General features: G+C 46.3%; 1 protein-coding gene across 3 annotated transcripts in view; it reads right to left on the reverse strand.

Annotated features, from left to right (window-relative positions):
• PUS7 (pseudouridine synthase 7) overlaps positions 1-16,398 on the reverse strand; it is a 67,631-nt gene extending 51,233 nt beyond the window's left edge. For 2 of the 3 annotated variants that reach the window (XM_077997161.1, XM_001089755.5), the window contains exons 1-4: positions 16,258-16,398; positions 2,882-3,311; positions 323-407; positions 89-190 (exon numbers count right to left, since the gene is read on the reverse strand). In XM_077997161.1, the coding sequence (XP_077853287.1) occupies positions 89-190; positions 323-407; positions 2,882-3,311; positions 16,258-16,378 (738 nt within the window). In that variant the 5' untranslated portion in view covers positions 16,379-16,398. Of the gene's footprint in view, positions 1-88; positions 191-322; positions 408-2,881; positions 3,312-3,561; positions 3,636-16,257 lie in introns of all 3 variants that reach the window. The other variant, XM_077997162.1, reaches the window with a different exon arrangement.
• Between the last annotated feature and the right edge of the window lie 4,285 nt (positions 16,399-20,683).

A 20,683-nucleotide genomic window follows, 5' to 3' on the forward strand; every position in this document is an offset into this window, starting at 1 on the left:
ATTGTAATTTTTTCCATAAACACTTAACATCCACCCAAAAAGCAACTAAAATCCTAAAAAATTTTTCATATATTTTTGCATTATTTACCTCGATGGCAACACTGGTTTCCTTATTTTTGAAGAGCTGGAGCTCTTCCAATCGCTGCTTTTCTTCAGCTGTCAAAACTGTAAATATGTCTTCTGAAGGGTCCTTTAAAAGAACCATGAGAACTCACAATGAATCATACACAGAATTCAAGTTTAGTAAAGCTCTAAATTTCTAAATCTCTAGGAAGTGCTATTTTTATACAGAAGGTGACATTTGCTAAAGAGCTACTTCTACCTCCTCATCCACTGGAATGGACAAGTCATTCAAATGGCTGATCCGTCCATCTTTTCCTATTTCATGAACAACGAAGTCGGAGTACCTGATGAAAAGAAAACATGAACTTTCAGATAATTAACATCCTGTTTTCCATTAATTTTAGGATAAACTTGATCAACGGTAAGCCTTACTACTGTGCAAAACAAGGAATTAAAAAAAAACTTCAGCCGGGCGCGGTGGCTCAAGCTTGTAATCCCAGCACTTTGGGAGGCTGAGACGGGCGGATCACGAGGTCAGGAGATCGAGACCATCCTGGCTAACACAGCGAAACCCCGTCTCTACTAAAAATACAAAAAACTAGCCGCGAGGTGGCGGGCGCCTGTAGTCCCAGCTACTCGGGAGGCTGAGGCAGGAGAATGGGGTAAACCCGGGAGGCGGAGCTTGCAGTGAGCTGAGATCTGGCCACTGCACTCCAGCCTGGGCAACAGAGCGACACTCCTTCTCAAAAAAAAAAAAAAAAAAAAAAAAATTCAGTGCAAAATCACATGGAGTTATTTTTTCTGGGGTGTGTTTTGTTTGTTTTGAGATGGAGTCTTGCTCTGTTGCCCAAGCTGGAGTGCAGTGGCTCGATCTCTGCTCATTGCAACCTCTGCGTCCTGGGTTCAAGTGATTCTCCTGCCTCAGCCTACCGACTAGCTGGGATTACTGGTACGTGCCACTACGCCCAGCTAATTTCTACATTTTTAGTAGAAATGGGGTTTCACCATTTTGGCCAGGCTGGTCTCAAATTCCTGACCTCAACTGATCCTTCCGCCTTGGCCTCCCAAAGTGCTGGGATTATAGGCATGAATCACCACACCTGGCCTTTTTTGGTTTCTTAATGAATGCCGAACCATACCTTGGCTCAAGTTTTATACGAGAACTTAAAGAAAAGACCCTCTTAGCTTCTAGAATATTCTTCCAGAGAAATGCAAAAACAAAAGCTTATTAACATTACCCTATGACTATTCAGAGAGTCCACACTACATTAAATTACAAAATATGGTGTATGGTTAATTCAATCAGAACCCAGTAAGTCTATCATGAACTAGCCTGAAGCTTACCTTTATGTTAAATATTTTATATGCATTATTCAAAATCCTCAACAACCCCAATGTGGTAATATGATCCATTTTTAAATTTTATTTTATTTGATTTATTTATTTTTATTTATTGATTTTTTAGATGGATTCTCGCTCTGTCGCCCAGGCTGGAGGGCAGTGGCGTGATCTTGGCTCACTGCAAGCTCCGCCTCCAGGGTTCATGCCATTCTCCTGCCTCAGCCTCCCGAGTAGCTGGGACTGCAGGCGCCTACCACCACGCTCGGCTAATTTTTTGTATTTTTAGTAGAGACAGGGTTTCACTGTGTTAGCCAGGATGGTCTCGATCTCCTGACCTAGTGATCCACCTGCTCAGCCTCCCAAAGTGCTGGGATTACAGGCGTGAGCCACTGCGCCTGGCCCTATTTTATTTATTTTTTTTTTTTGAGACAGTCTTGCTTTGTTGCCCAGGCTGGAGTGCAGTGACTCAATTCAGCTCACTGCAACCTCCGCCTCCCGGGTTCAAGTGATTCTCCTGCCTCAGCCTACCAACTAGCTGGAGTTACAGGCGCGTGCCATCATGCCAGGCCAATTTTTGTACTATTAGTAAAGACGGGGTTTCACCATGTTGGCCAGGCTGGTCTTGAACTCCTGACCTCAAGTGATCTGCCTGCCTCGGCCTCCCAAAGTGCTGGGCTTACAGGCGTTAGCCACCGTGCCTGGCCTGATCTATTTTTTAAATGAGGATGCTGAGGTTCAGAGAGGCTAAGTAACTATTAAGTAGCGAACTTCACACTGGGATCCACCTGGCCCCAAAGACTACCTTCTTCTATCATAGTTGTGGCACATTCAAATGAAAAAAGAGTTTAAGATTATAAAACAAACTCAGGAGAAAACCTGAAACCATTTAATGAATTTATTTATCTACTTATATATTTTTTGAGATGGAGTCTTGCTCTGTTGCCCAGGCTGGAACGCAGTGATATGATCTCAGCTCACTGCAACCTCCACCTCCCACCTCCAAGCAATTCTCTCGCCTCAGCCTCCCGAGTAGCTTGGACCACAGGTGCCCATCACCACGCCCGGCTAATTTTCATATTTTTAGTATAGATGTGGTTTCACCACGTTGACCAGGCTGGTCTCAAACTCCTGACCTCAAGTGATCCACCCGCCCTGGCCTCCCAAAATGCTGGGATAACAGGCGTGACCCACTGCGCCTTCATGAATGAATTTATTTGAAGCATGATTGTATCACTGCATGCCAGCCTGGGTGACAGAGTGAGACCCTCCCTCAAAAAAAGGGAAAAAATTAATTAATTAAAATTTTAAAATCCAAGGCTATTTATTCAGGTAGGTTTCCTTCATCCTATCCATTCCTTTTGACCAGCAGTATAAACAATCCTTGGAGACAGAAAGCTAAGAGGAAGAATATAAAGTTAATTTCTTTCTAAAGAAATCTAATACAATCAAAATAACTTTATATATAAACTAAATGTACCTTTCTTTTAAGATTCCTGAGAACCCTTGATGAGAACTCACAAACTTGGTGATGCCTACGTCAGCTTCAGTGAGTCCATGCTTCATCATGTCTGCAAAACTCTCTGATTCCTCCTCCTCGAACTCCTCTGAAAGTCCATCTTCCTCCTCCTCTTCCTCGTCTTCCAACTGAGCCTCAGAATTCTTTCCACCTTTCCCGGTACTGACAGTGTCAGGAGGCCCAGGCACGTCTTCACTGATGGACAGAAAGTCATTCTGTAGCCCAACTTGACCTTTGGTTAGACTGCATTCCGACAGCTTCTGTTTTTTTGTCTCCTCAGCTGGGACCCCACTGTCATTATCTTCGACAACCAGGGCCCCACGTTTCAGCGACACACCAGTCATTTCTGTCATCTCCATCTTTAAGGCTCCAAGAAAACATTTAAGAAAACCTGTTAGGGAAGAGTAGAAAGTAACAATTACCTACATAAAAGCTGGTTTCAGGCCAGGCGCAGTGGCTCAAACCTGTAATCCCAGCACTTTGGGGGAGCTTAAGGCAGGCGGATCACTTGAGGTCACAAGTTCAAGACCAGCCTGGCCAACATGGTGAAATCTCAACTCTACTAAAAATTAGTTGGGTGTGGTGGTAGGCACCTATAGTCCCAGCTACTTGGGAGGCTGAGGCAGGGGAATCGCTTGAACCTGGGAGGCAGAGGTAGCAGTGAGTTGAGATCGTGTCACTTCACTCCAGCCTGGGTGACAAAGTGAGATATCGTCTAAAAAAAAAAAAGACAAAAGAAAAAGGAAAGAAGTTGGTTTCAGCAGATAAAGGCATAGTTGATGTTGTTCATAGGATCCTAAAAATCATTTATAGAAATAATTCTTCCTGATGTTAGCATATACTTTTTGTGGGACAGAAACTCGCCATAATACTTTCTGCATGGAATTTGACAGTGTGCATCACAAGCCTCAAAAATATGTATGCTGGGGCCAGGCACGGTGGCTCACACCTGTAATTCCAGTACTTTGGGAGGCTGAGGCGGGCGGATCACAAGGTCAAGATATCGAGACCATCCTGGCCAACATGGTGAAACCCCGTCTCTACTAAAAATACAGAAACTAGCTGGGTGTGGTGGCACCTGCCTGTAGTCCCAGCTACTTGCAGGAGAATCGCTTGAACCCAGGAGGAGGAGGTTGCAGCGAGCAGAGATCACACCATTGCACTCCAGCCTGGTGACAGAGGAAAACACCGTCTCAAAAAAGAAAAAAAAAAATGTATGCTCACCAGGCGTGGCAGCTCACACCTGTAATCCCAGCCCTTTGGGAGGCCGAGGCGGGTAGATCACCTGAGATCAGAAGTTCAAGACCAGCCTGGTCAATATGGTGAAACCCCATCTCTACTAAATATACAAAAATTAGCCAGGCATGGTGACGGGCACCTGTAATCCCACCTACTCAGGAGGCTGAGGCAGGAGAATCACTTGAACCCAGGAGGCAGAGGTTGCAGTGAGCTGAGATCGCGACACTGCGCTCCAGCTTGGCAACAAAAGCGAAAACTCATTCCAAAAAAAATATATATATGTATGCTTTTTGACCCAATAATACTACTTTTAGGGATTTATCTTAAGAAAATAATTAAGAAAATGCTTACAGTTTGAGCTCTAAGGATATTCATCTCCATACTTTTTTCCTTTTTTCAGTGACAAGGTCTGGCTCTTTCACCCAGTCTGGTGTGCAGTGGCATGATCACAGCTCACTGCAAACTCCAACTCCTGGGCTCAAGCAATCTTCCTGCCTCAGCCTCCCCAGCAGCTGGGACTACAGCAGCATGCCACCAAACCTGGCTAGTTTTTTAATTTTTATTTTTCTGTAAAGACTAGGTCTTGCTATTATTGCTCAGGCTGGTCTTGAACTCCTGGGCTCAAGCAATGCTCGCACTTCGGCCTCCCAAAGTATTGGGAATACAGGTGTGAGCCACCGTGCCTGGCCACAGTGCTTTTATATTAGCAAAACATTAAAAGCAATGAAGCTTGGGTACATAAACTGAACGATATGTAGCAACATTGACAAGAAACTGGGAAAGGTAGTTACCTCTAAGAGAGGGTCTAGAAGTGGTGGCTGGGGACAGAGGTGGGAAATTTGCTGTTCTCACTCATTAACATACTTGTATCATTTGAAGCTTGTTTGATACATATGTATTATCCTTTCGAAAAACTGTTTAAATATTGTGGCCGGGAGCAGTGGCTCACGCCTGTAATCCCAACACTTCGGGAGGATGAGGCAGGCGGATCACCTGAGGTCGGGAGTTCGAGACCAGCCTGATCAACATGGAGAAACTCTGTCTCTACTAAAAATACAAAATTAGCCGGGCATGGTGGCACATGCCTGTAATCCCAGCTACTCAGGAGACTGAGGAAGGAGAATCACTTGAAACCAGGAGTGGAGGTTGTGGTGAGCCAAGATTGCGCCTTTGCACTCCAGCCTGGGCAACAAGAGCAAAACTGCATCTCAAAAAAAAAATAGTAATAATAATAAAATAAAATATTGTATAACCACTCTTACTGACATGAAAGCCATACCTATGCCATACCACATTAAAAAAAGGAATGGGGAGGTTATAGAGATATACTTCTGCAAGATGAAAAGTTCTGGATAGTGATTGCCTAACAATGTGAATATACTTAACACTACTGAACTGTACATGTGGTTAAAATGGCAAATTTTAATTTTATTTTTGAGACAGGGTCTCACTTTGTTGCCCAGGCTTTAGAGCAGTGGCACCATCTCGGCTCACTGCAACCTCTACCTCCTGGGCTCAAGCGATCCTCCCACCTCAGCCTCCCGGGTAGCTGGGATCATAGGCATGTACCACCACGCCTGGCTAATTTCTGTAATTTTTGGTAGAGACGGGTTCACCATGTTGGCCAGGCTGCTCTCCAACTCCTGACCTCAAGTGACCTCCCGACACTGGGCTCCCAAAGTGCTGGGATTTTAGGCGTGAGCCACCATGTCTGGCCTAAGTTGATGCTCTTGGTAAAATAAGGATAAAAACTTTTTCTATGTTAATTATATACAAGATACTGAAGTTAACATACTGATGAACCTAGTAAACATATCCATAAATAATGCAAATGAGCAGAAAATAAATACGTTATTTCTCCAAGGCATGGTAAACAAGAAAGCCACCTATATAAGCTTCTATAGAAAAATAATAATGATGATTAACAAAATTTTAAGAAACCATATTTGATCTTAACCCTGTGGTCTAAAATCAAGGACAAAAAGAAAAATCATAAAACAAGTACATTCAAACAGTAAAAGCAAAAAAGGATTATGACGGGAGGGTAAGTGAGCTAGGACCGCAGGGACAGTGTGCTTGCATGGCTCACAGGTGTCAAGGAGCCCCTAAAATAGTTCAGGAAGTGGCCAAGAAGATGGACAAGGAAGATAAGTCTTTCAAATAGAATAAAAGAGGAGTAGAAGAAACTCCCTGGGCTAAAAGCGACAGGGAAGGGCCCCCTGGTCACAGGTGGTATTAAGAAATCCAGCAAAAAGCCAGCTGTTCCTTGTATTTGAGGCGAAGGTGACCCTTGGTTCCATTCCTTTTTTTTTTTTTTTTTTGAGATGGAGTCTCACTCTGTCACCTAGGCCTGGAGTGCAGTGGCGGAGTCTTTGGCTCAACTGCAACCTCCGCCTCCCAAGTTCAAGAGATTCTCCTGCCTCAGCCTCCCTAGTAGGTGGTATTACAGGCGTCCGCCACTATGCCCAGCTAATTTTTTGTATTTTTAGTAGAGATGGGGTTTCACCATGTTGGCCAGACTGGTCTCGGCCTCCCAAAGTGCTGAGATTACAGGCATGAGCCGCCTGGTCCCATTCCTGTTTAAACATCTGTATTCCCTGCCATAACATCTTTTGCCACCTATAGCTAGTTGAAGTATGGTCTTGGAGCCTGTTGTACACTTAAGAATAAATTTTCATTAAAAAAAAAAAAAAAGTGGTTGGGCACTGTGGCTCAGGCCAGGCACGGTGGCTCACGCCTGAAATCTCAGCACTTTGGGAGGTTGAGGTGGGTGGATCACCTGAGTTCAGAAGTTCGAGACCAGATTGGCCAACACGGTGAAACCCCTCTCTACTAAAAAATACAAAAATTAGCTGGGTGTGAGGGCACACACCTGTAATCTCAGCTGCTTGGGAGGCTGAGGCAGGAGAATCATTTGAACCCAGGAGACAGAGGTTGCACTGAGTCAAGATCATGCTACTGTGCTCCAGCCTAGGCGACAGAGTGAGTCTCCATCTCAAACAAAACAAAACAAAACAAAGTATCATGACAGCTACAAAAAATAGGAGAGAAGGGATTGAAAAAAATATCAGTTAAAACAATTTCTGGTGGCCGGGTACAGTGGCTCACGCCTGTAATCCCAGCATTTTGGGAGGCTGAGGTGGGTGGATCACAAGGTCAGGAGTTTGAGACCAGCCTGACCAACATGGTAAAACCCTGTCTCCACCAAAAATACAAAAAATTAGCCAGGCATGGTGGCACACGCCTATAATCCCAGCTACTCAGGAGGCTGAGGCAGGAGAATCACTTGAACCTGGGAGGCGGAGGTTGCAGTGAGTCAAGACTGCACCGCTGCACTCCAACCTCAGTGACAGAGGGAGACACCGTCTCAAAAAAAAAAAAAAAAAAAAAAAAAAAAAAAAAAAAAATTTTCCTTTGAAAGACAAGAAATTAAATACAGAAAATGGAAGAAACTGAAACTGGAAAAGAAGTAGACCCCAACTGTAGTTACAGAAAAGTATACTTAATTTAAAGAAGAAAGCACTTATTCTTTGTCCTGAACAGGTGTAGTTAAAAAAAGAATGCTGGTTTATGAAATGCTGATACGATTTCACTCTCACCTTACAGCAACAAAACTACCCTCAGAAGTTTTGTACAAGTGAAGGAGACAAAAATGGACCAGGGCTTACACAAGGACCAGGAGAACACGCTGAACACAAAACCTAACCAAAGACTACAACGCCTGGGTCAAATTTTGTGGCGTGAGGAAGAGGAAGGAAAAGCAGGAGAAGGGCATTTGGGGTCACAGGTACAGCATGTGCAAAGGTATGGGGGCGTGGGAGCTCACAGAGTGCTGGAAGAGCAAAAGAACTCATCACCCACTGTGGGGGTTAGACATACAAAGAGAGTCTGGGGTTACAGCTCGGGAGGGGGTGGAGGCCACAGGAGGCTACAAGGAGGAAGTACATCCTGAAAACCAGACCAGCACTGGATTTGTAATTTACTAAGATTCTGTGGCACCCCTTTGAAGAGAAACTGGGGTTAGGAAGTAAGACCAGGTAAGAGGGTACAGCTGTAATCTAGGCAAGAAATTAATATAATCTGATCTAAGGCTGAAGCAAGGGAGATAGAAAAAGGCAACTTTCAAGAACATTTAGGAAGTAGTAGCACGGACAGGAGAAGGTGACAATGGGGGAGGAAAAGACTTCAGGATGACTCGAGTGTCCATCCTTGGGGACAGTGGTGGTCTTCTGATATGAGGGCCCCAGAAAGAAGAGCAGGCGTTGGAATATGAGCCCACCCATAGTCCTGTGGTGTCGCAGGTACCTGGGGAGACGTCCCAGTGGAGATGACCTGTGGGCACTCATCACACTGTGTCACACAGTCCTTAATAGTTATTATGGATGATTTACACAGCAGAACTGTATTGTTGCGTCCAGAGAAGTTTAAAAAAAGAAAAAAAGCGGGCCGGGCGCAGTGGTTCACGCCTGTAATCCCAGCACTTTGGAAGGCCAAGGCAGGCGGATCACCTGAGGTCAAGAGTATGAGACCCGCCTGCCCAACAAGATGAAACCTCATCTCTACTAAAAATACAAAAATTAGCTGGGCGTGGTGGCAGGTGCCTGTAACCCCAGCTACCCATCGCACTCTAGCCTGGGGGATGAGAGCGAGACTTCATCTTAAAAAAAAAAACCAAAAACTTCTGTTTCTTGTTTTCTGGGCTAATAAACATGGTTCTCTCTTTGAAGTACCATTGAATTTTAAGAGATCCTCAAACACTGCCAATGGCACCAAATAAACAGTATGAACATAAACAGAATCTGGCCGGGTGCGGTGGCTCATTGTAATCCCAGCACTCTGGAGGCCGAGGCAGGCGGATCACAAGGTCAGGAGATCGAGACCATCCTGGCTAACACAGTGAAACCCCCTCTCTATTAAAAATACAAAAAATTAGTCGGGCTTGATGACGGGCACCCGTAGTCCCAGCTACTCCGGAGGAGGCAGGAGAACAACGTGAACCTGGGAGGCAGAGGTTGCAGTGAGCCAAGATGGTGCCACTGCACTCCAGCCTGGGCAACAGAGCGAGACTCTGTCTCAAAAAAAAAAGAAAAAAGAAACAGAATCTAAAAGCTGTAGGAATCCCCAAAACAGTTTTTAAGCCTTGAGAGAGATGTGACCATTATCTGAGTCACATATGGTTACCATTTCTGTTTCTCAGATTACAGATTGGCTCACTTTCATTTTTCCTGTTCTATACAATGACTAAAAATTCTTAATTAACGACCCTTATTAGAGAGGAACTTTCCCTTTGGTGTCCTGCTTATGCTCAAACCATATGACAGAAAACCCATAACTATTACACCTTCCCCAATGTACTCTCCCCAAAAAGAAACACTGCCTATAACCAATCAAATTGCAGTAACTACGTGCCAACCCTGCATGAAAAATGTTGTAATCCTGCTAAAAACTCCTGTCTCTGCCTATACAAAACTGAAACTTTCCTACTTCAGAACTTTGACTCTATTACTTTAGAACTGGTGTTTCTGGGTGGGACATCCTCAAACTGTGCACTTGAAAAATTTCTCTTTATACTAGATTCTGACGCTTTTAATTATTTTAGGTTGACAACAGGCCTTTAATTGCCAGTCTTTTTCTTGATATTTGTGGACATTTGTCTGATCTCTTTTTCTTGACATATCTAACTGCAAAGACAAGATCATTAACTAAACTCACTTTTAAATTTCAAATGAAATTACATTTTTCATTATTTAAGTCAATGGCCCTACCACAGACAAATTAATTTTTTTTGACACAGAGTCTTGCTGTTGCCCAGGCTGGAGTGCAGTGGCACAATCTCAGCTCACTGCAACCGCCAACTCCTGAGTTCAAGCAACTTTCACACCTCAGCCTCCTGAGTAGCTGGGCCCGGCTAACTATTTTATTTTATTTTTATTTATTTATTTATTGAGACAGGGTCTCATTCTGTCGCCCAGGCTGGAGTGCAGTGGCGTGTTCTCGGCTCACTGCAACCTCCACTTCCTGGGTTCAAACGATTCTCCTGCCTCAGCCTCCGGAGTAGCTGGGATTACAGGCGCCTGCCACCAAGCCAATTTTTTGTATTTTCAGTAGAGACGGGGTTTCACCACGTTGGTCAGGCTGGTCTGAAACTCCTGACCTGGTGATCTGCCCACCTCAGCCTCGTAAAGTGCTGGGATTACAGGTGTGAGCCACCGCACCTGGACTAATTTTTGTATTTTTAGTCAAGACAAGGTTTTACCAGGTTGGCCAGGCTGGTCTCAAACTCCTGCCCTCAAGTGATCCACCCACCCTGGCCTCCTAAAGTGCTGGGATTACAGGCGTGGGCCACCATGACCAGCCCAAATTAATTATTAAAGCATACATAGTACCAATGATTTTTAAATCACTTAATATATATTTTTCTAAGTTCTATCCTATAGGCCTAAAAGCTGAGAGCATATTTACTAGAAGAACTGTTCAAAGTTCTGGACTAGGAAAGGCAAAACTCAAACTACTGTCATTTTCATAAGCAGGAACTACATGAAAGGGAAGCTGAAATGGAATATAACTGTGTTTTTTTTTTTTTTTTTTCTGAGACAGAGTTTTGCTCTTGTTGCCCAAGCTGGAGTGCAATGGCGCGATCTCAGCTCACAGCAACCTCTGCCTCCCGGGTTCAAGTGGTTCTCCTGCCTCAGCTTCCCGTGTAGCTGGGATTACAGGTGCCCACCACCACATCCAGCTAATTTTTGTATTTTTAGTAGAGACAGGGTTTCACCATGTTGGTCAGGCTAGTCTTGAACTCCTGATCTCAGGTGATCCATCCACCTCGACCTCCCAAAGTGCTGGGCTTACAGGAGTGAGCCACTGCGCCCGGCCTAGAATATAATTTTTAAATTGAGGGTTGGAGAGAGGAGAGAGAGAGGATCTTATGAACACAGAAGAGGTCTGAGAGAATTAAATTGGAAAGATAAAACAATCCTGACTACCCCGAGGTGAGAGGTCCAAGGAAATCAGTTTTGCAGTCAGGAAAGCCCAAGCATTCTACCTTGAATGAAGATGTAAAGTTACTACATGTGAAAAGCGGGGGAGAGGGCAGTTTTATGAGTTTTTTTTGACATATTTAAAAGAAAAAATTGTAAGAAAATATGCTGCACAAATACACTATCCATGAGAGTAATGATGGTATCTTAACAGACAAGTAAAACTCCATAGATCAAAAGCCTGAAGCTACAACCAGGAAGAGAATGAACTCCTCTGATACCTTCCCCAAGACTTAAAATCCTTGACATTTCTTTTTTTCTTTTTTTTTTTTTGAGATGGAGTCTCTGCTACCTAGGCTGGAGTGCAGTGGTGTGATCTCTGCTCACTGCAACCTCCGCCTCCTGGGTTCAAGTGATCCTCCCGCCTCAGCCTCCGAAGTAGCTGGGAGTACAGGCATGTGCCACCACGCCTGGCTAATTTTTGTATTTTTAGTAGAGATAGGGTTTCTACCATGTTGGCCAGGCTGGTCTTGAACTCCTGACCTCAGGTGATCTGCCCGCCTAGACCTCCCAAAGTGCTGGGATCACAGGCACGAGCCACCACACCCGGCCAATCCTTCACATTTCTTTGGAGGCAATGCTAAAATAATGTTTTTTTGTTTCCTCTGTACTCCAAATGAGACAAGTGAGAATACAAATAGTATAATTTTAACAATATTTTAAAACGCTTTTCATTAAAATACTAGATTCACCAACTAAGCTTTAAAAAGTACTCTTAGCTGGGCATGTGTGCATGTAGTCCCAGCTAACAGGGCGGTTGAGGCAGGAGGATTGTGTGAGACCAGTTTAAGGCTGTGGTAAGTTATGATCACACCACTGCACTCCAGTCTGGGCAACAGAGGGAGACCTCATCTCTGAAAAAAATGCAGGCAGGCAGGTGGCTTGAGACCAAGAATTTGAGACCAGCATGGACAACATAGTGTGACCCTGTCTCTGCAAAAAATTAAAAAATTAGCCAGGCAGCCGGGTGCGGTGTCTCACGCCTGTAATCCCAGCGCTTTGGGAGGCTAAGATGGGCATATCACAAGGTCAAGAATTCAAGACCAGCCTGGCCAGCATGGAGAAACCCCATCTCTACTAAAAATACAAAAATCAGCCAGGCATGGTGGTGCGCCCCTGTAATCCCAGCTACTCCGGAGGCTGAGACAGCAGAATCACCTGAACTGGGGAGGTGGAGGTTGCAGTGAGTCAAGATCGTGCCACTGCACTCCAGCCTGGGTGACAGAGGGAGATTCTGTCTCAAAAAATAAATAAATAAAAATAAGCTGGGCAAGGTGGCATGCACCTGTAGTCCCAGTTACTTGTGACGCTGAGGTGGGAGGATCCATTGTGCCCAGGAGGTCCAGGCTGCAGTAAGCTGCGATGGTGCCACCACACTTTAGCCTGGGTGACAGAGAGACCCTGTCTCAAAAAATAAATAAATAAAATCCTCTACACCTATAACAAAAATTAAGTTTAGTATTTTCAAAATTTTAATATAACACTAACAACAGTCTCTTGTATGCTTGTTTGTTTATTTATTTATTTTCGAGACAGGGTCTCACTCTGTTACCCAGGCTGGAGTGCAGTGGTATGATCTTGGCTCAATGCAGCCTCGACCTCCCAGCTCAAGTGATCCTCCCACTTCAGCCACCCAAGTAACTGGGACTATAGGCATGTGCCACCACGCCTAGTTAATTTGTGTATTTTTTGTAGAGACAAGGTTTTGCCATGTTGCCCACTGGTCTCAAACTCCTAAGCTCAAGCGATCCACCTGCCTCAGCTGGGATTACAGATGTGCACCACTGCCCAGGTCAAACAGTCCCTTATTAATTAATTATTCCAAAAAAAAAAAACAGAAAAACAGCCATTAGTCTTTTTTTAATTATTTATTTATTTATTTATTTATTTTTTGAAATGCAGTCTCACTCTGTTGCCCAGGCTGGAGTGCAGTGGCGCAATCTCGGCTCACTACAGCCTCTGCCTCTCGGGTACACAAGATTCTTCTGCCTTAGCCTCCTGAGTAGCTGGGATTACACGCACCCGCCACCAAGCCAGGATAATTTTTTTTTTTTTTTTTTTTTTTGAGACGGAGTCTTGCTCTGTCGCCCAGGCTGGAGTGCAGTGGCGCTATCTCGGCTCACTGCAAGCTCCGCCTCCCGGGTTTACGCCATTCTCCTGCCTCAGCCTCCCGAGTAGCTGGGACTACAGGCGCCCGCCACCTCGCCCGGCTAATTTTTTTGTATTTTTAGTAGAGACGGGGTTTCATTGTGTTAGCCAGGATGGTCTCGATCTCCTGACCTCGTGATCCGCCCGTCTCGGCCTCCCAAAGTGCTGGGATTACAGGCTTGAGCCACCGCGCCCGGCCATTTTTTGTATTTTTAGTAGAGATGGGGTTTCACCATGTTAGCCAGGATTGTCTCGAACTCCTGACCTTGTGATTCACCTGCCTCAGTCTCCCAAAGTGCTGGGATTACAGGCCTGAGCCACTGCACCCAGCCTACAAAAACAGCCATTAGTCTTAATTCTATCATATTATCTTTGAAAACCATCCACAACTTTCATTTTCTAAATACATCTTTCCTCCATCCCCTGCAAATTATCAGTAATCTCTATAGCTCTCACAATAGTGAGTATTTTCTTTAGGGCCAGAGCACAGAGAACACACTAATTTTTTTTTTTTGGAGACAGAGTTTTCCTCTGTCGCCCAGGCAGGAGTGCAGTGGTGCAGTCTTGGCTCACTGCAATCTTCACTTCCAGGGTTGCAGCAATTCTTCTACCTCAGCCTCCTGAGTAGCTGGGATTACAGGCGTGGGCTAAAATTACCACATCCAGCTAATTTTTGTATTTTTAGTAGAGAGGGGGTTTCACCATGTTGGCCAGGATGGTCTCGAACTTCTGACCTGACCTCAAACAAGTTGCCAGCCTCGGCCTCCCAGAGTGCTGGGATTACCGGCATGATGTCACCGGGCCTGGCAGACACATTGCATTCTAATATGCAAAATCATTAAGTGTATGAGGGTCATTCATTCTGCAAATATTTACTGAGCAAGTGTCCTATGTGTCTGGCATTGTTGTTGGCATTGGAGGAAAAGGGTAAATTTCCTGTCCTCACGGAGCTTACAATGCATTTGAAAATAAATCTGGGAACAAAATAAAATTAATCTCAGGACATGCAAGCTCCAAAGAATTAAAGCAGGGTAAGGGGCTGAGTGTAAAAGGGGTGCTCTTCAGTGATGTCTCGTCTAAGGAGGAGACTTCTGAGCAAAGACAAGGAAGAACCAGACAGGAAAAGATGTGTGTGAGGAGAGCTCCAAGCAGCCCAAACAGTACGTGTAAAGGACCAGAAACCGGAGCAAACTTAGTCGACAGTATGACCAGTTGGATTGTTCTCTTCCTTTCCTAGGTAAGCAAAAATGCTGTTTCATTAATACAGTACATGCATGCCCTTGCCTCTATCAAAAGACACGTTTAAGGCCGGGTGTGGTGGCACACGCCTGTAATCCCAGCACTTCGGGAGGCTCGGCCGGATGGTTCACCTGAAGTCTTAACTTCAAGACCTGCTTGGCCAACATAGTGAAACCCCATCTCTACTAAAAATGCAAAAACTAGCTGGACGTGGTGACATGCACGTGTAATCCCAGCTACTCCGGAGGCTGAGGCAGGAGAATCGCTTGAACCTAGGAGGCGGAGGTTGCAGTGAGCCAAGATCGCGCCATTGCACTCCAGCCTGGGTGATGGAATGAGACTCTGTCTAAAAAAATAAATCAATAAAGACATGTTCAAGGCCGAGTGTGGTGGCTCAAGCCTGTAATTCCAGCACTTTGGGAGGTCAAAGCAGGAGGATTGCTTAAGGCCAGAGTTTGAGGCCAGGCTGGGCAATACAGCGAGACCCTGTGTGTTGGCACACACCTATAGTCCCAGCTACTTGGGAAGCTGAGGTGGGAGGACTGCTTGAGCCCAGGAGTTCAAAGCTGCAGTGAGATATGATCACGCTACTGCACTCTTGCCTGGGCAACAAGAGCAAAACTCTGTCTCAAAAAAATGAAAAAATAAAAATAAAAAAACCAAAAACATGTTCACAAAGAGTTGTTAAGTACGTACTGTTGGCTACTTTCCAACGTTTGAACATAATAATTGCCTAACCATCCGCTTTTCAATGGTGGTGTAGTCTGATTTTCGACAGATTCCCTCAATAGTCAAGGCACCCCCAGACCAATGGGGCATAGTCATTTAATAGATGATTAGAGGCTTGGGGATGGGGCGGAGGGGGGGTGCGGGGAACCTTAGTAACCCTTTATTTTTGGAATGGAAAAAAAAAGTGGTCTGATGGGATCAAATATTTGAAAACCTAAAGTCTTTGCCAACCCTACTCAGCAGGCAACGAAGATGTGCTTATAAACCCCTCTGCGCAGGGTTCACGAGGAGGACTCGAGTTTCAGCTTGCATAGCAGCACCTCCAACCATTCGTTAAGCATTCACCCAGCTTGAGGGCTGGCGAAAGTACTCTGCAGCCGGCTCACTCCCACTGTGGCAAATGCATACAAAGCAGCAGTCCCCAGAGCCCGCGTGGCGCCTAGTAGGCTCCCAGTGAGCGGCGACGCAGGACACAGGGGTGGAACACGTGGGCTGGACCCACAGAAGGCAGACGCGGCGAACCAATGGCACCGTGAAGGGCTTCGGAGCCAGTTTTCCTCTGACGGAGGAACAAGAGTTTAGGGAGCGTCCCGGGCAAAGAAAGGGAGGAGTGGGAAGGGGGCCCCCAGCTGATAGCGCTGCGCGGGGAGGAGGAGAGCGCGCGGGCGCGGCGCCTCCGGACGACCGGCCGGGCACAGGGTGGAAGGCAGAGGGAAGTGGGGAGCGGAGAGCGGCGCCTGCACCGCCGAAGCGCAGGACCCGCCAGGTTCCAACCGTGCTCCCGCGAACGCGATCCATAATGGAGGCGCCGCGGGCTCCTACCACTGCGGGGCCGCCTTCCCAGTCCGCATTGCCTCTTGGGGCGGGGCCCTGGGGCTGGGGCCCGGGCCGGGCCAAGGAGCTGGCCGCGGAGCCCTAGCGGCCGCGGGGAGGCCGCGCACTTACCCAGAGCCTGGGAGCGCGAGCGCGGCGTGGGCCGGACGGCGACGTAGCCAGCGCTCTGGTCGGGGCGCAGGTGGGCGGCGAAGGCCACTCGGAGGAGCCAGCGACTAGGGCGACCAGGCATAGGCAGCACGTTCGGCGACTGGGATCATACGCGCTCTAGCCGACTCACCGGCGGCCGGGCTCGCACACGTGCGGCGCAGGGACGCGCAGCGGCCCGGCTGGACCCGCCCCGGGGGCGGAGTCCGCTCCCTGTCGCCGGCCCCGCCCCCGGCCCGCCGCCTCGGAGCGGCCTGCTAGCCACGGAGCACCCCAACGCTGACGCCCAGCCTGCGCGCGCTGACCCCGGACCTCCTTCGCGACCGCGCCTTAGTCGCACCTGCCGCAGAGAGCGATTTCACCAAGCATCTAATAGTACTTTACATCTTTAGGAAGTCTAAGGCAGCGATTGCCTCCTTTGGGGTTATATTCTAAGAAGTGTTTCCTCCACATAGTTGTGGCCTTTTCATGTTACACCGACCACGCAGTTAACAATAATGAAAAGAGAATCACTTTAGGGACTAAATATTGTTCTACATTTGATCCTGGGAATGTAGTGGATCTAAAAGCACCATCTTCCTACTTCTTACCGTTCTGGCTTGATGGTTCCCGATAGGATCTGCTTCAAGAAACCGGATCATAGGTTTTTTTTGTTTTGGTTTGGTTTGGTTTTGACAGAGTCTCGCTCTGTCGCACAGGCTGGAATGAGGTGGCACGAACACAGTTCACTGCAGTCTCGACCTCCCAGGCTCAAGCAATCCTCCCACTTCAGTATCCCAAGTAGCTGGGACTACAGGTGCATCCCACTACACCCAGGCTAATTTTTTGGGGAGTGGGGGGTAGTGTCAAGGTTTCACTATGTTGCCCAGGCTCTAATAGTTTTTCTTCGTTTGTTTGTTTGTTGTTTGAGATGGAGTCTTGCTCTGTTGCCCAGGCTGGAGTGCATGCAATGGCACAATCGTGGCTCACCGCAACTTCCGCCTCCCGGGTTCAAGCGATTCTCCTGCCTCAGCCTCCCGAGTAGCTGGGATTACTGGTGCGTACCACCACGCCCGGCTAATTTTTTGTATTTTTAGTAGAGACGGGGTTTCACTATGTTGGCCAGGCTGGTCTCGAGCTCCTGACTTTGTGATCTGCCCGCCTCAGCCTCCGAAAGTGCTGGGATTACAGGCCTGAGCCACCGCGCCCGGCCTCTAATAGTTTTTTGTTTGGTTTGGTTTGGTTTGGTTTGGTTTGATTTGGTTTGAGAGAGAGTCTCACCTGTTGCAGTGTTCAAGCAATTCTCCTGCATCAGCCTCCCGAGTAGCTGGGCTCACAAGCGCTTGACATCATGCCAGGCTAATTTTTTTGATGGGGTTTTGCCTGTTGGCCTCGAACTCCTGACCTCAAGTGATTTGCCTGCCTAGGCCTCTCAAAGTGCTGGGATTATAGGCATGAGCCACCACCCCCTGCCCAATTTGTTTTTGTTTTTTTGTTTTTTTACACAGTGAAATACACTATTACCAGCCGGGCACAGTGGCTCAGGCCTGTAATCCCAGCACTTTGGGAGGCTGAGGTGGGCGGATCATGAGGTCGGGAGTTCAAGACCAGCCTGGCCAACATGGTGAAACCCCAATCTCTACTAAAAATACAAAAATTAGCCGGGTGTGGTGGTGGACGCCTGTAATCCCAGTTACTTGGGAGGCTGAGGCAGACAATCGCTTGAACCCAGGAGGCAGAGGTTGCGGTGAGCCGAGATCATGCCATTGCACTCCAACCTGCGTGACAGAGCAAGACTCTGTCTCAAAAAAAAAAAAAAAAAAAAAAAAAGACCAAGATGTCTTTCAGTAGCTGAATAAACTGTGCTATATCCAAACAATGGAATATTATTTGGTGTCAAAAAGAAATGATCCTAGCAAGCCATGAAAAGACATGGAGGAAACTTAAATGAATATTTTTTATTTAATTTATTTATTTTGAGATATAAATAAGTAAGATGATCCACCTACCTCGGCCTCCCAAAGTACTGGGATTACAGGCATGAGCCACCATGCCTGGCCTTAAATGCATATTACTAAGTGAAAGAAACCAATCTGGGCCAGGCATGGTGGCTCAGGCCTATAATCACAGCATGTTGTGAGGCTGAGGCAGGTGGATCACTTGAGGTAAGGAATTTGAGACCAGCCTGGCCAACATGGTGAAACCCCGTCTCTACCAAAAATACAAAAAATTAGCCAGGCGTGATGGCACACACCTGTAATCCCAGCTATGTGGTAGGCTGAGGCAGGAGAATTGCTTGAACCTCGGAGGTAGAGGTTGGGGTGAGTCGGGATCATGCTATTGCACTCCAGCCTGGGTGACAGAGCAAGACTGTCTAGAAAAAAACAAACAAAACAAAACAAAATACCAAATCTGAAAAGGACACTCACTATATGAATCCAACTAAATGACAAAATGACATTCTAAAACAGGTGAAACTATATAAGACAGTAATAAAATTAGTGGTCGCCAGGGGTTAGGAGAAAGGGAAGGATGAATAGGCGGAGCACAGAGAATTTTTAGGGAAGTGAAACTATTCTGTATGATACTGTAGTGGTGGCTGCATGTCATGATACATTTGTCCAAGCCCATAAAATCTACAACAGGGGTCCCCAGCCCCACAAGCCATGGACCGGTACCAGTCAGTGTGGCCTTTTGGGAACCAGGCTGCACTGCAGCATTCCCGCCTGAGCTCTGCCTCCTGTCAGATCAGCAGTGGGATTAGATTCTGATATGAGCGAGAGCCCTATTGTGAACCGCACATGTGAGGGATCTGGGTTGCGTGCACCTTGTGAGAATCTAATGCCTGACAATCTGAGGTGGAACAGTTCATCCTGAAACCCATTCCTATCCCCTAGTCCAAGGAAAAAATGTCTTCCATGAAACCAGTCCCAGTGCCAAAAAGGTTGGGGACTGCTGATCTATAACACTAAGAGTAATGTAAACTATGGACTCTGGGTAATAATGTGTCACTGTAGGTTCATCAGTTATCACAAATGTACCACTTTGGTGGGGGAGAGGCTATGCACATGTGAGGTCAGGAGATATATGGGAAATTTCTATACCTTCCTCTCAATTTTGCTGTAACCTAAAACTGCTCTAAAAAAGCAAAGCCTCGAAAAAAAAAATCTCTGAGAGGCTGGGCGCGGTGGCTCACGCCTGTAATCCCAGCACTTTGGAAGGCTGAGGCAGGTGGATCACGAGGCTAAGAAATCGAGAACATCCTGGCCAACATGATGAAACCCCGTCTCTACTAAAAATGCAAAAATTAACTGGGTGTGGTGGCACGCGCCTATAGTCCCAGCTACTCAGGAGGCTAAGGCAGGAGAATCGCTTGAACCTGGGAGGCGGAGGTTGCAGTGAGCTGAGATCTCGCCACTGCACTCCAGCCTGGTAAAAGAGTGAGATTCCGTCTAAAAAAAAAAATCTCTGAGAGTACAGCCCAACTCTTCATAAACAGATTTAAAGGAAAGATTTTTCACATTTCTTTGGCCATTAGACAAGGCTTACTCGTTTTGCATTTCAGCCAAAACTGCCTAGGACAAAGTACAAGTGAAACATGCATTTTTAGTTTTCTGTTTTCCAAAATGGGCAACCCTTTATTGGTTTTTGATTAAAATAACACAGAAGTGTTCAAAATCTCTTCCTAGTACCAACTTCTTCTTTTTTTTTTTTTTTTCTTTTTTTGAGACGGAGTCTCGCTCTGTCGCCCAGGCTGGAGTGCAGTGGCCGCATCTCAGCTCGCTGCAAGCTCCGCCTCCCGGGTTCACGCCATTCTCCTGCCTCAGCCTCCCGAGTAGCTGGGACTACAGGCGCCCGCCACCGCGCCCGGCTAGTTTTTTGTATTTTTTTAGTAGAGACGGGGTTTCATCGTGTTAGCCAGGATGGTCTCGATCTCCTGACCTCGTGATCCGCCCGTCTCGGCCTCCCAAAGTGCTGGGATTACAGGCCCAACTTCTTCTAATAAACATGTAACAGTTGAATGTTCTTTTCAACTTCAAAATTCCATTCTAACATGTCCATTATGTATAACATACAGTATCCTGCTTTTAACTCCACCTCACACTACAGATTGCTAGGTGCCTATCACACACACTTTCTCTCTTCTTTCATCCTTATTATTGCCCACTATGCTGTCCACTTCAGATGCCTTTCTCCATGCCCCAGATAGTAGTTCACTGTTTTCTGTGCTCCCTCAGTCATCGCAAACATTTCTGTTGTCAAAACTGTACATTTAATCTTAAATTATTTATTTCCCTGTCTATTTCCTTTATCAGAAAGATTTTTCAGAAGCCAAAATTTGGGTTTAGGACATTCTTTTTTCTCCTTTAATTTTATTTTTAATTATTATCAGAGTTATACATGTTGCAAT

This window comes from Macaca mulatta, chromosome 3, assembly GCF_049350105.2.
Source record: "Macaca mulatta isolate MMU2019108-1 chromosome 3, T2T-MMU8v2.0, whole genome shotgun sequence".
NCBI classification, from domain to species: domain Eukaryota; kingdom Metazoa; phylum Chordata; class Mammalia; order Primates; family Cercopithecidae; genus Macaca; species Macaca mulatta.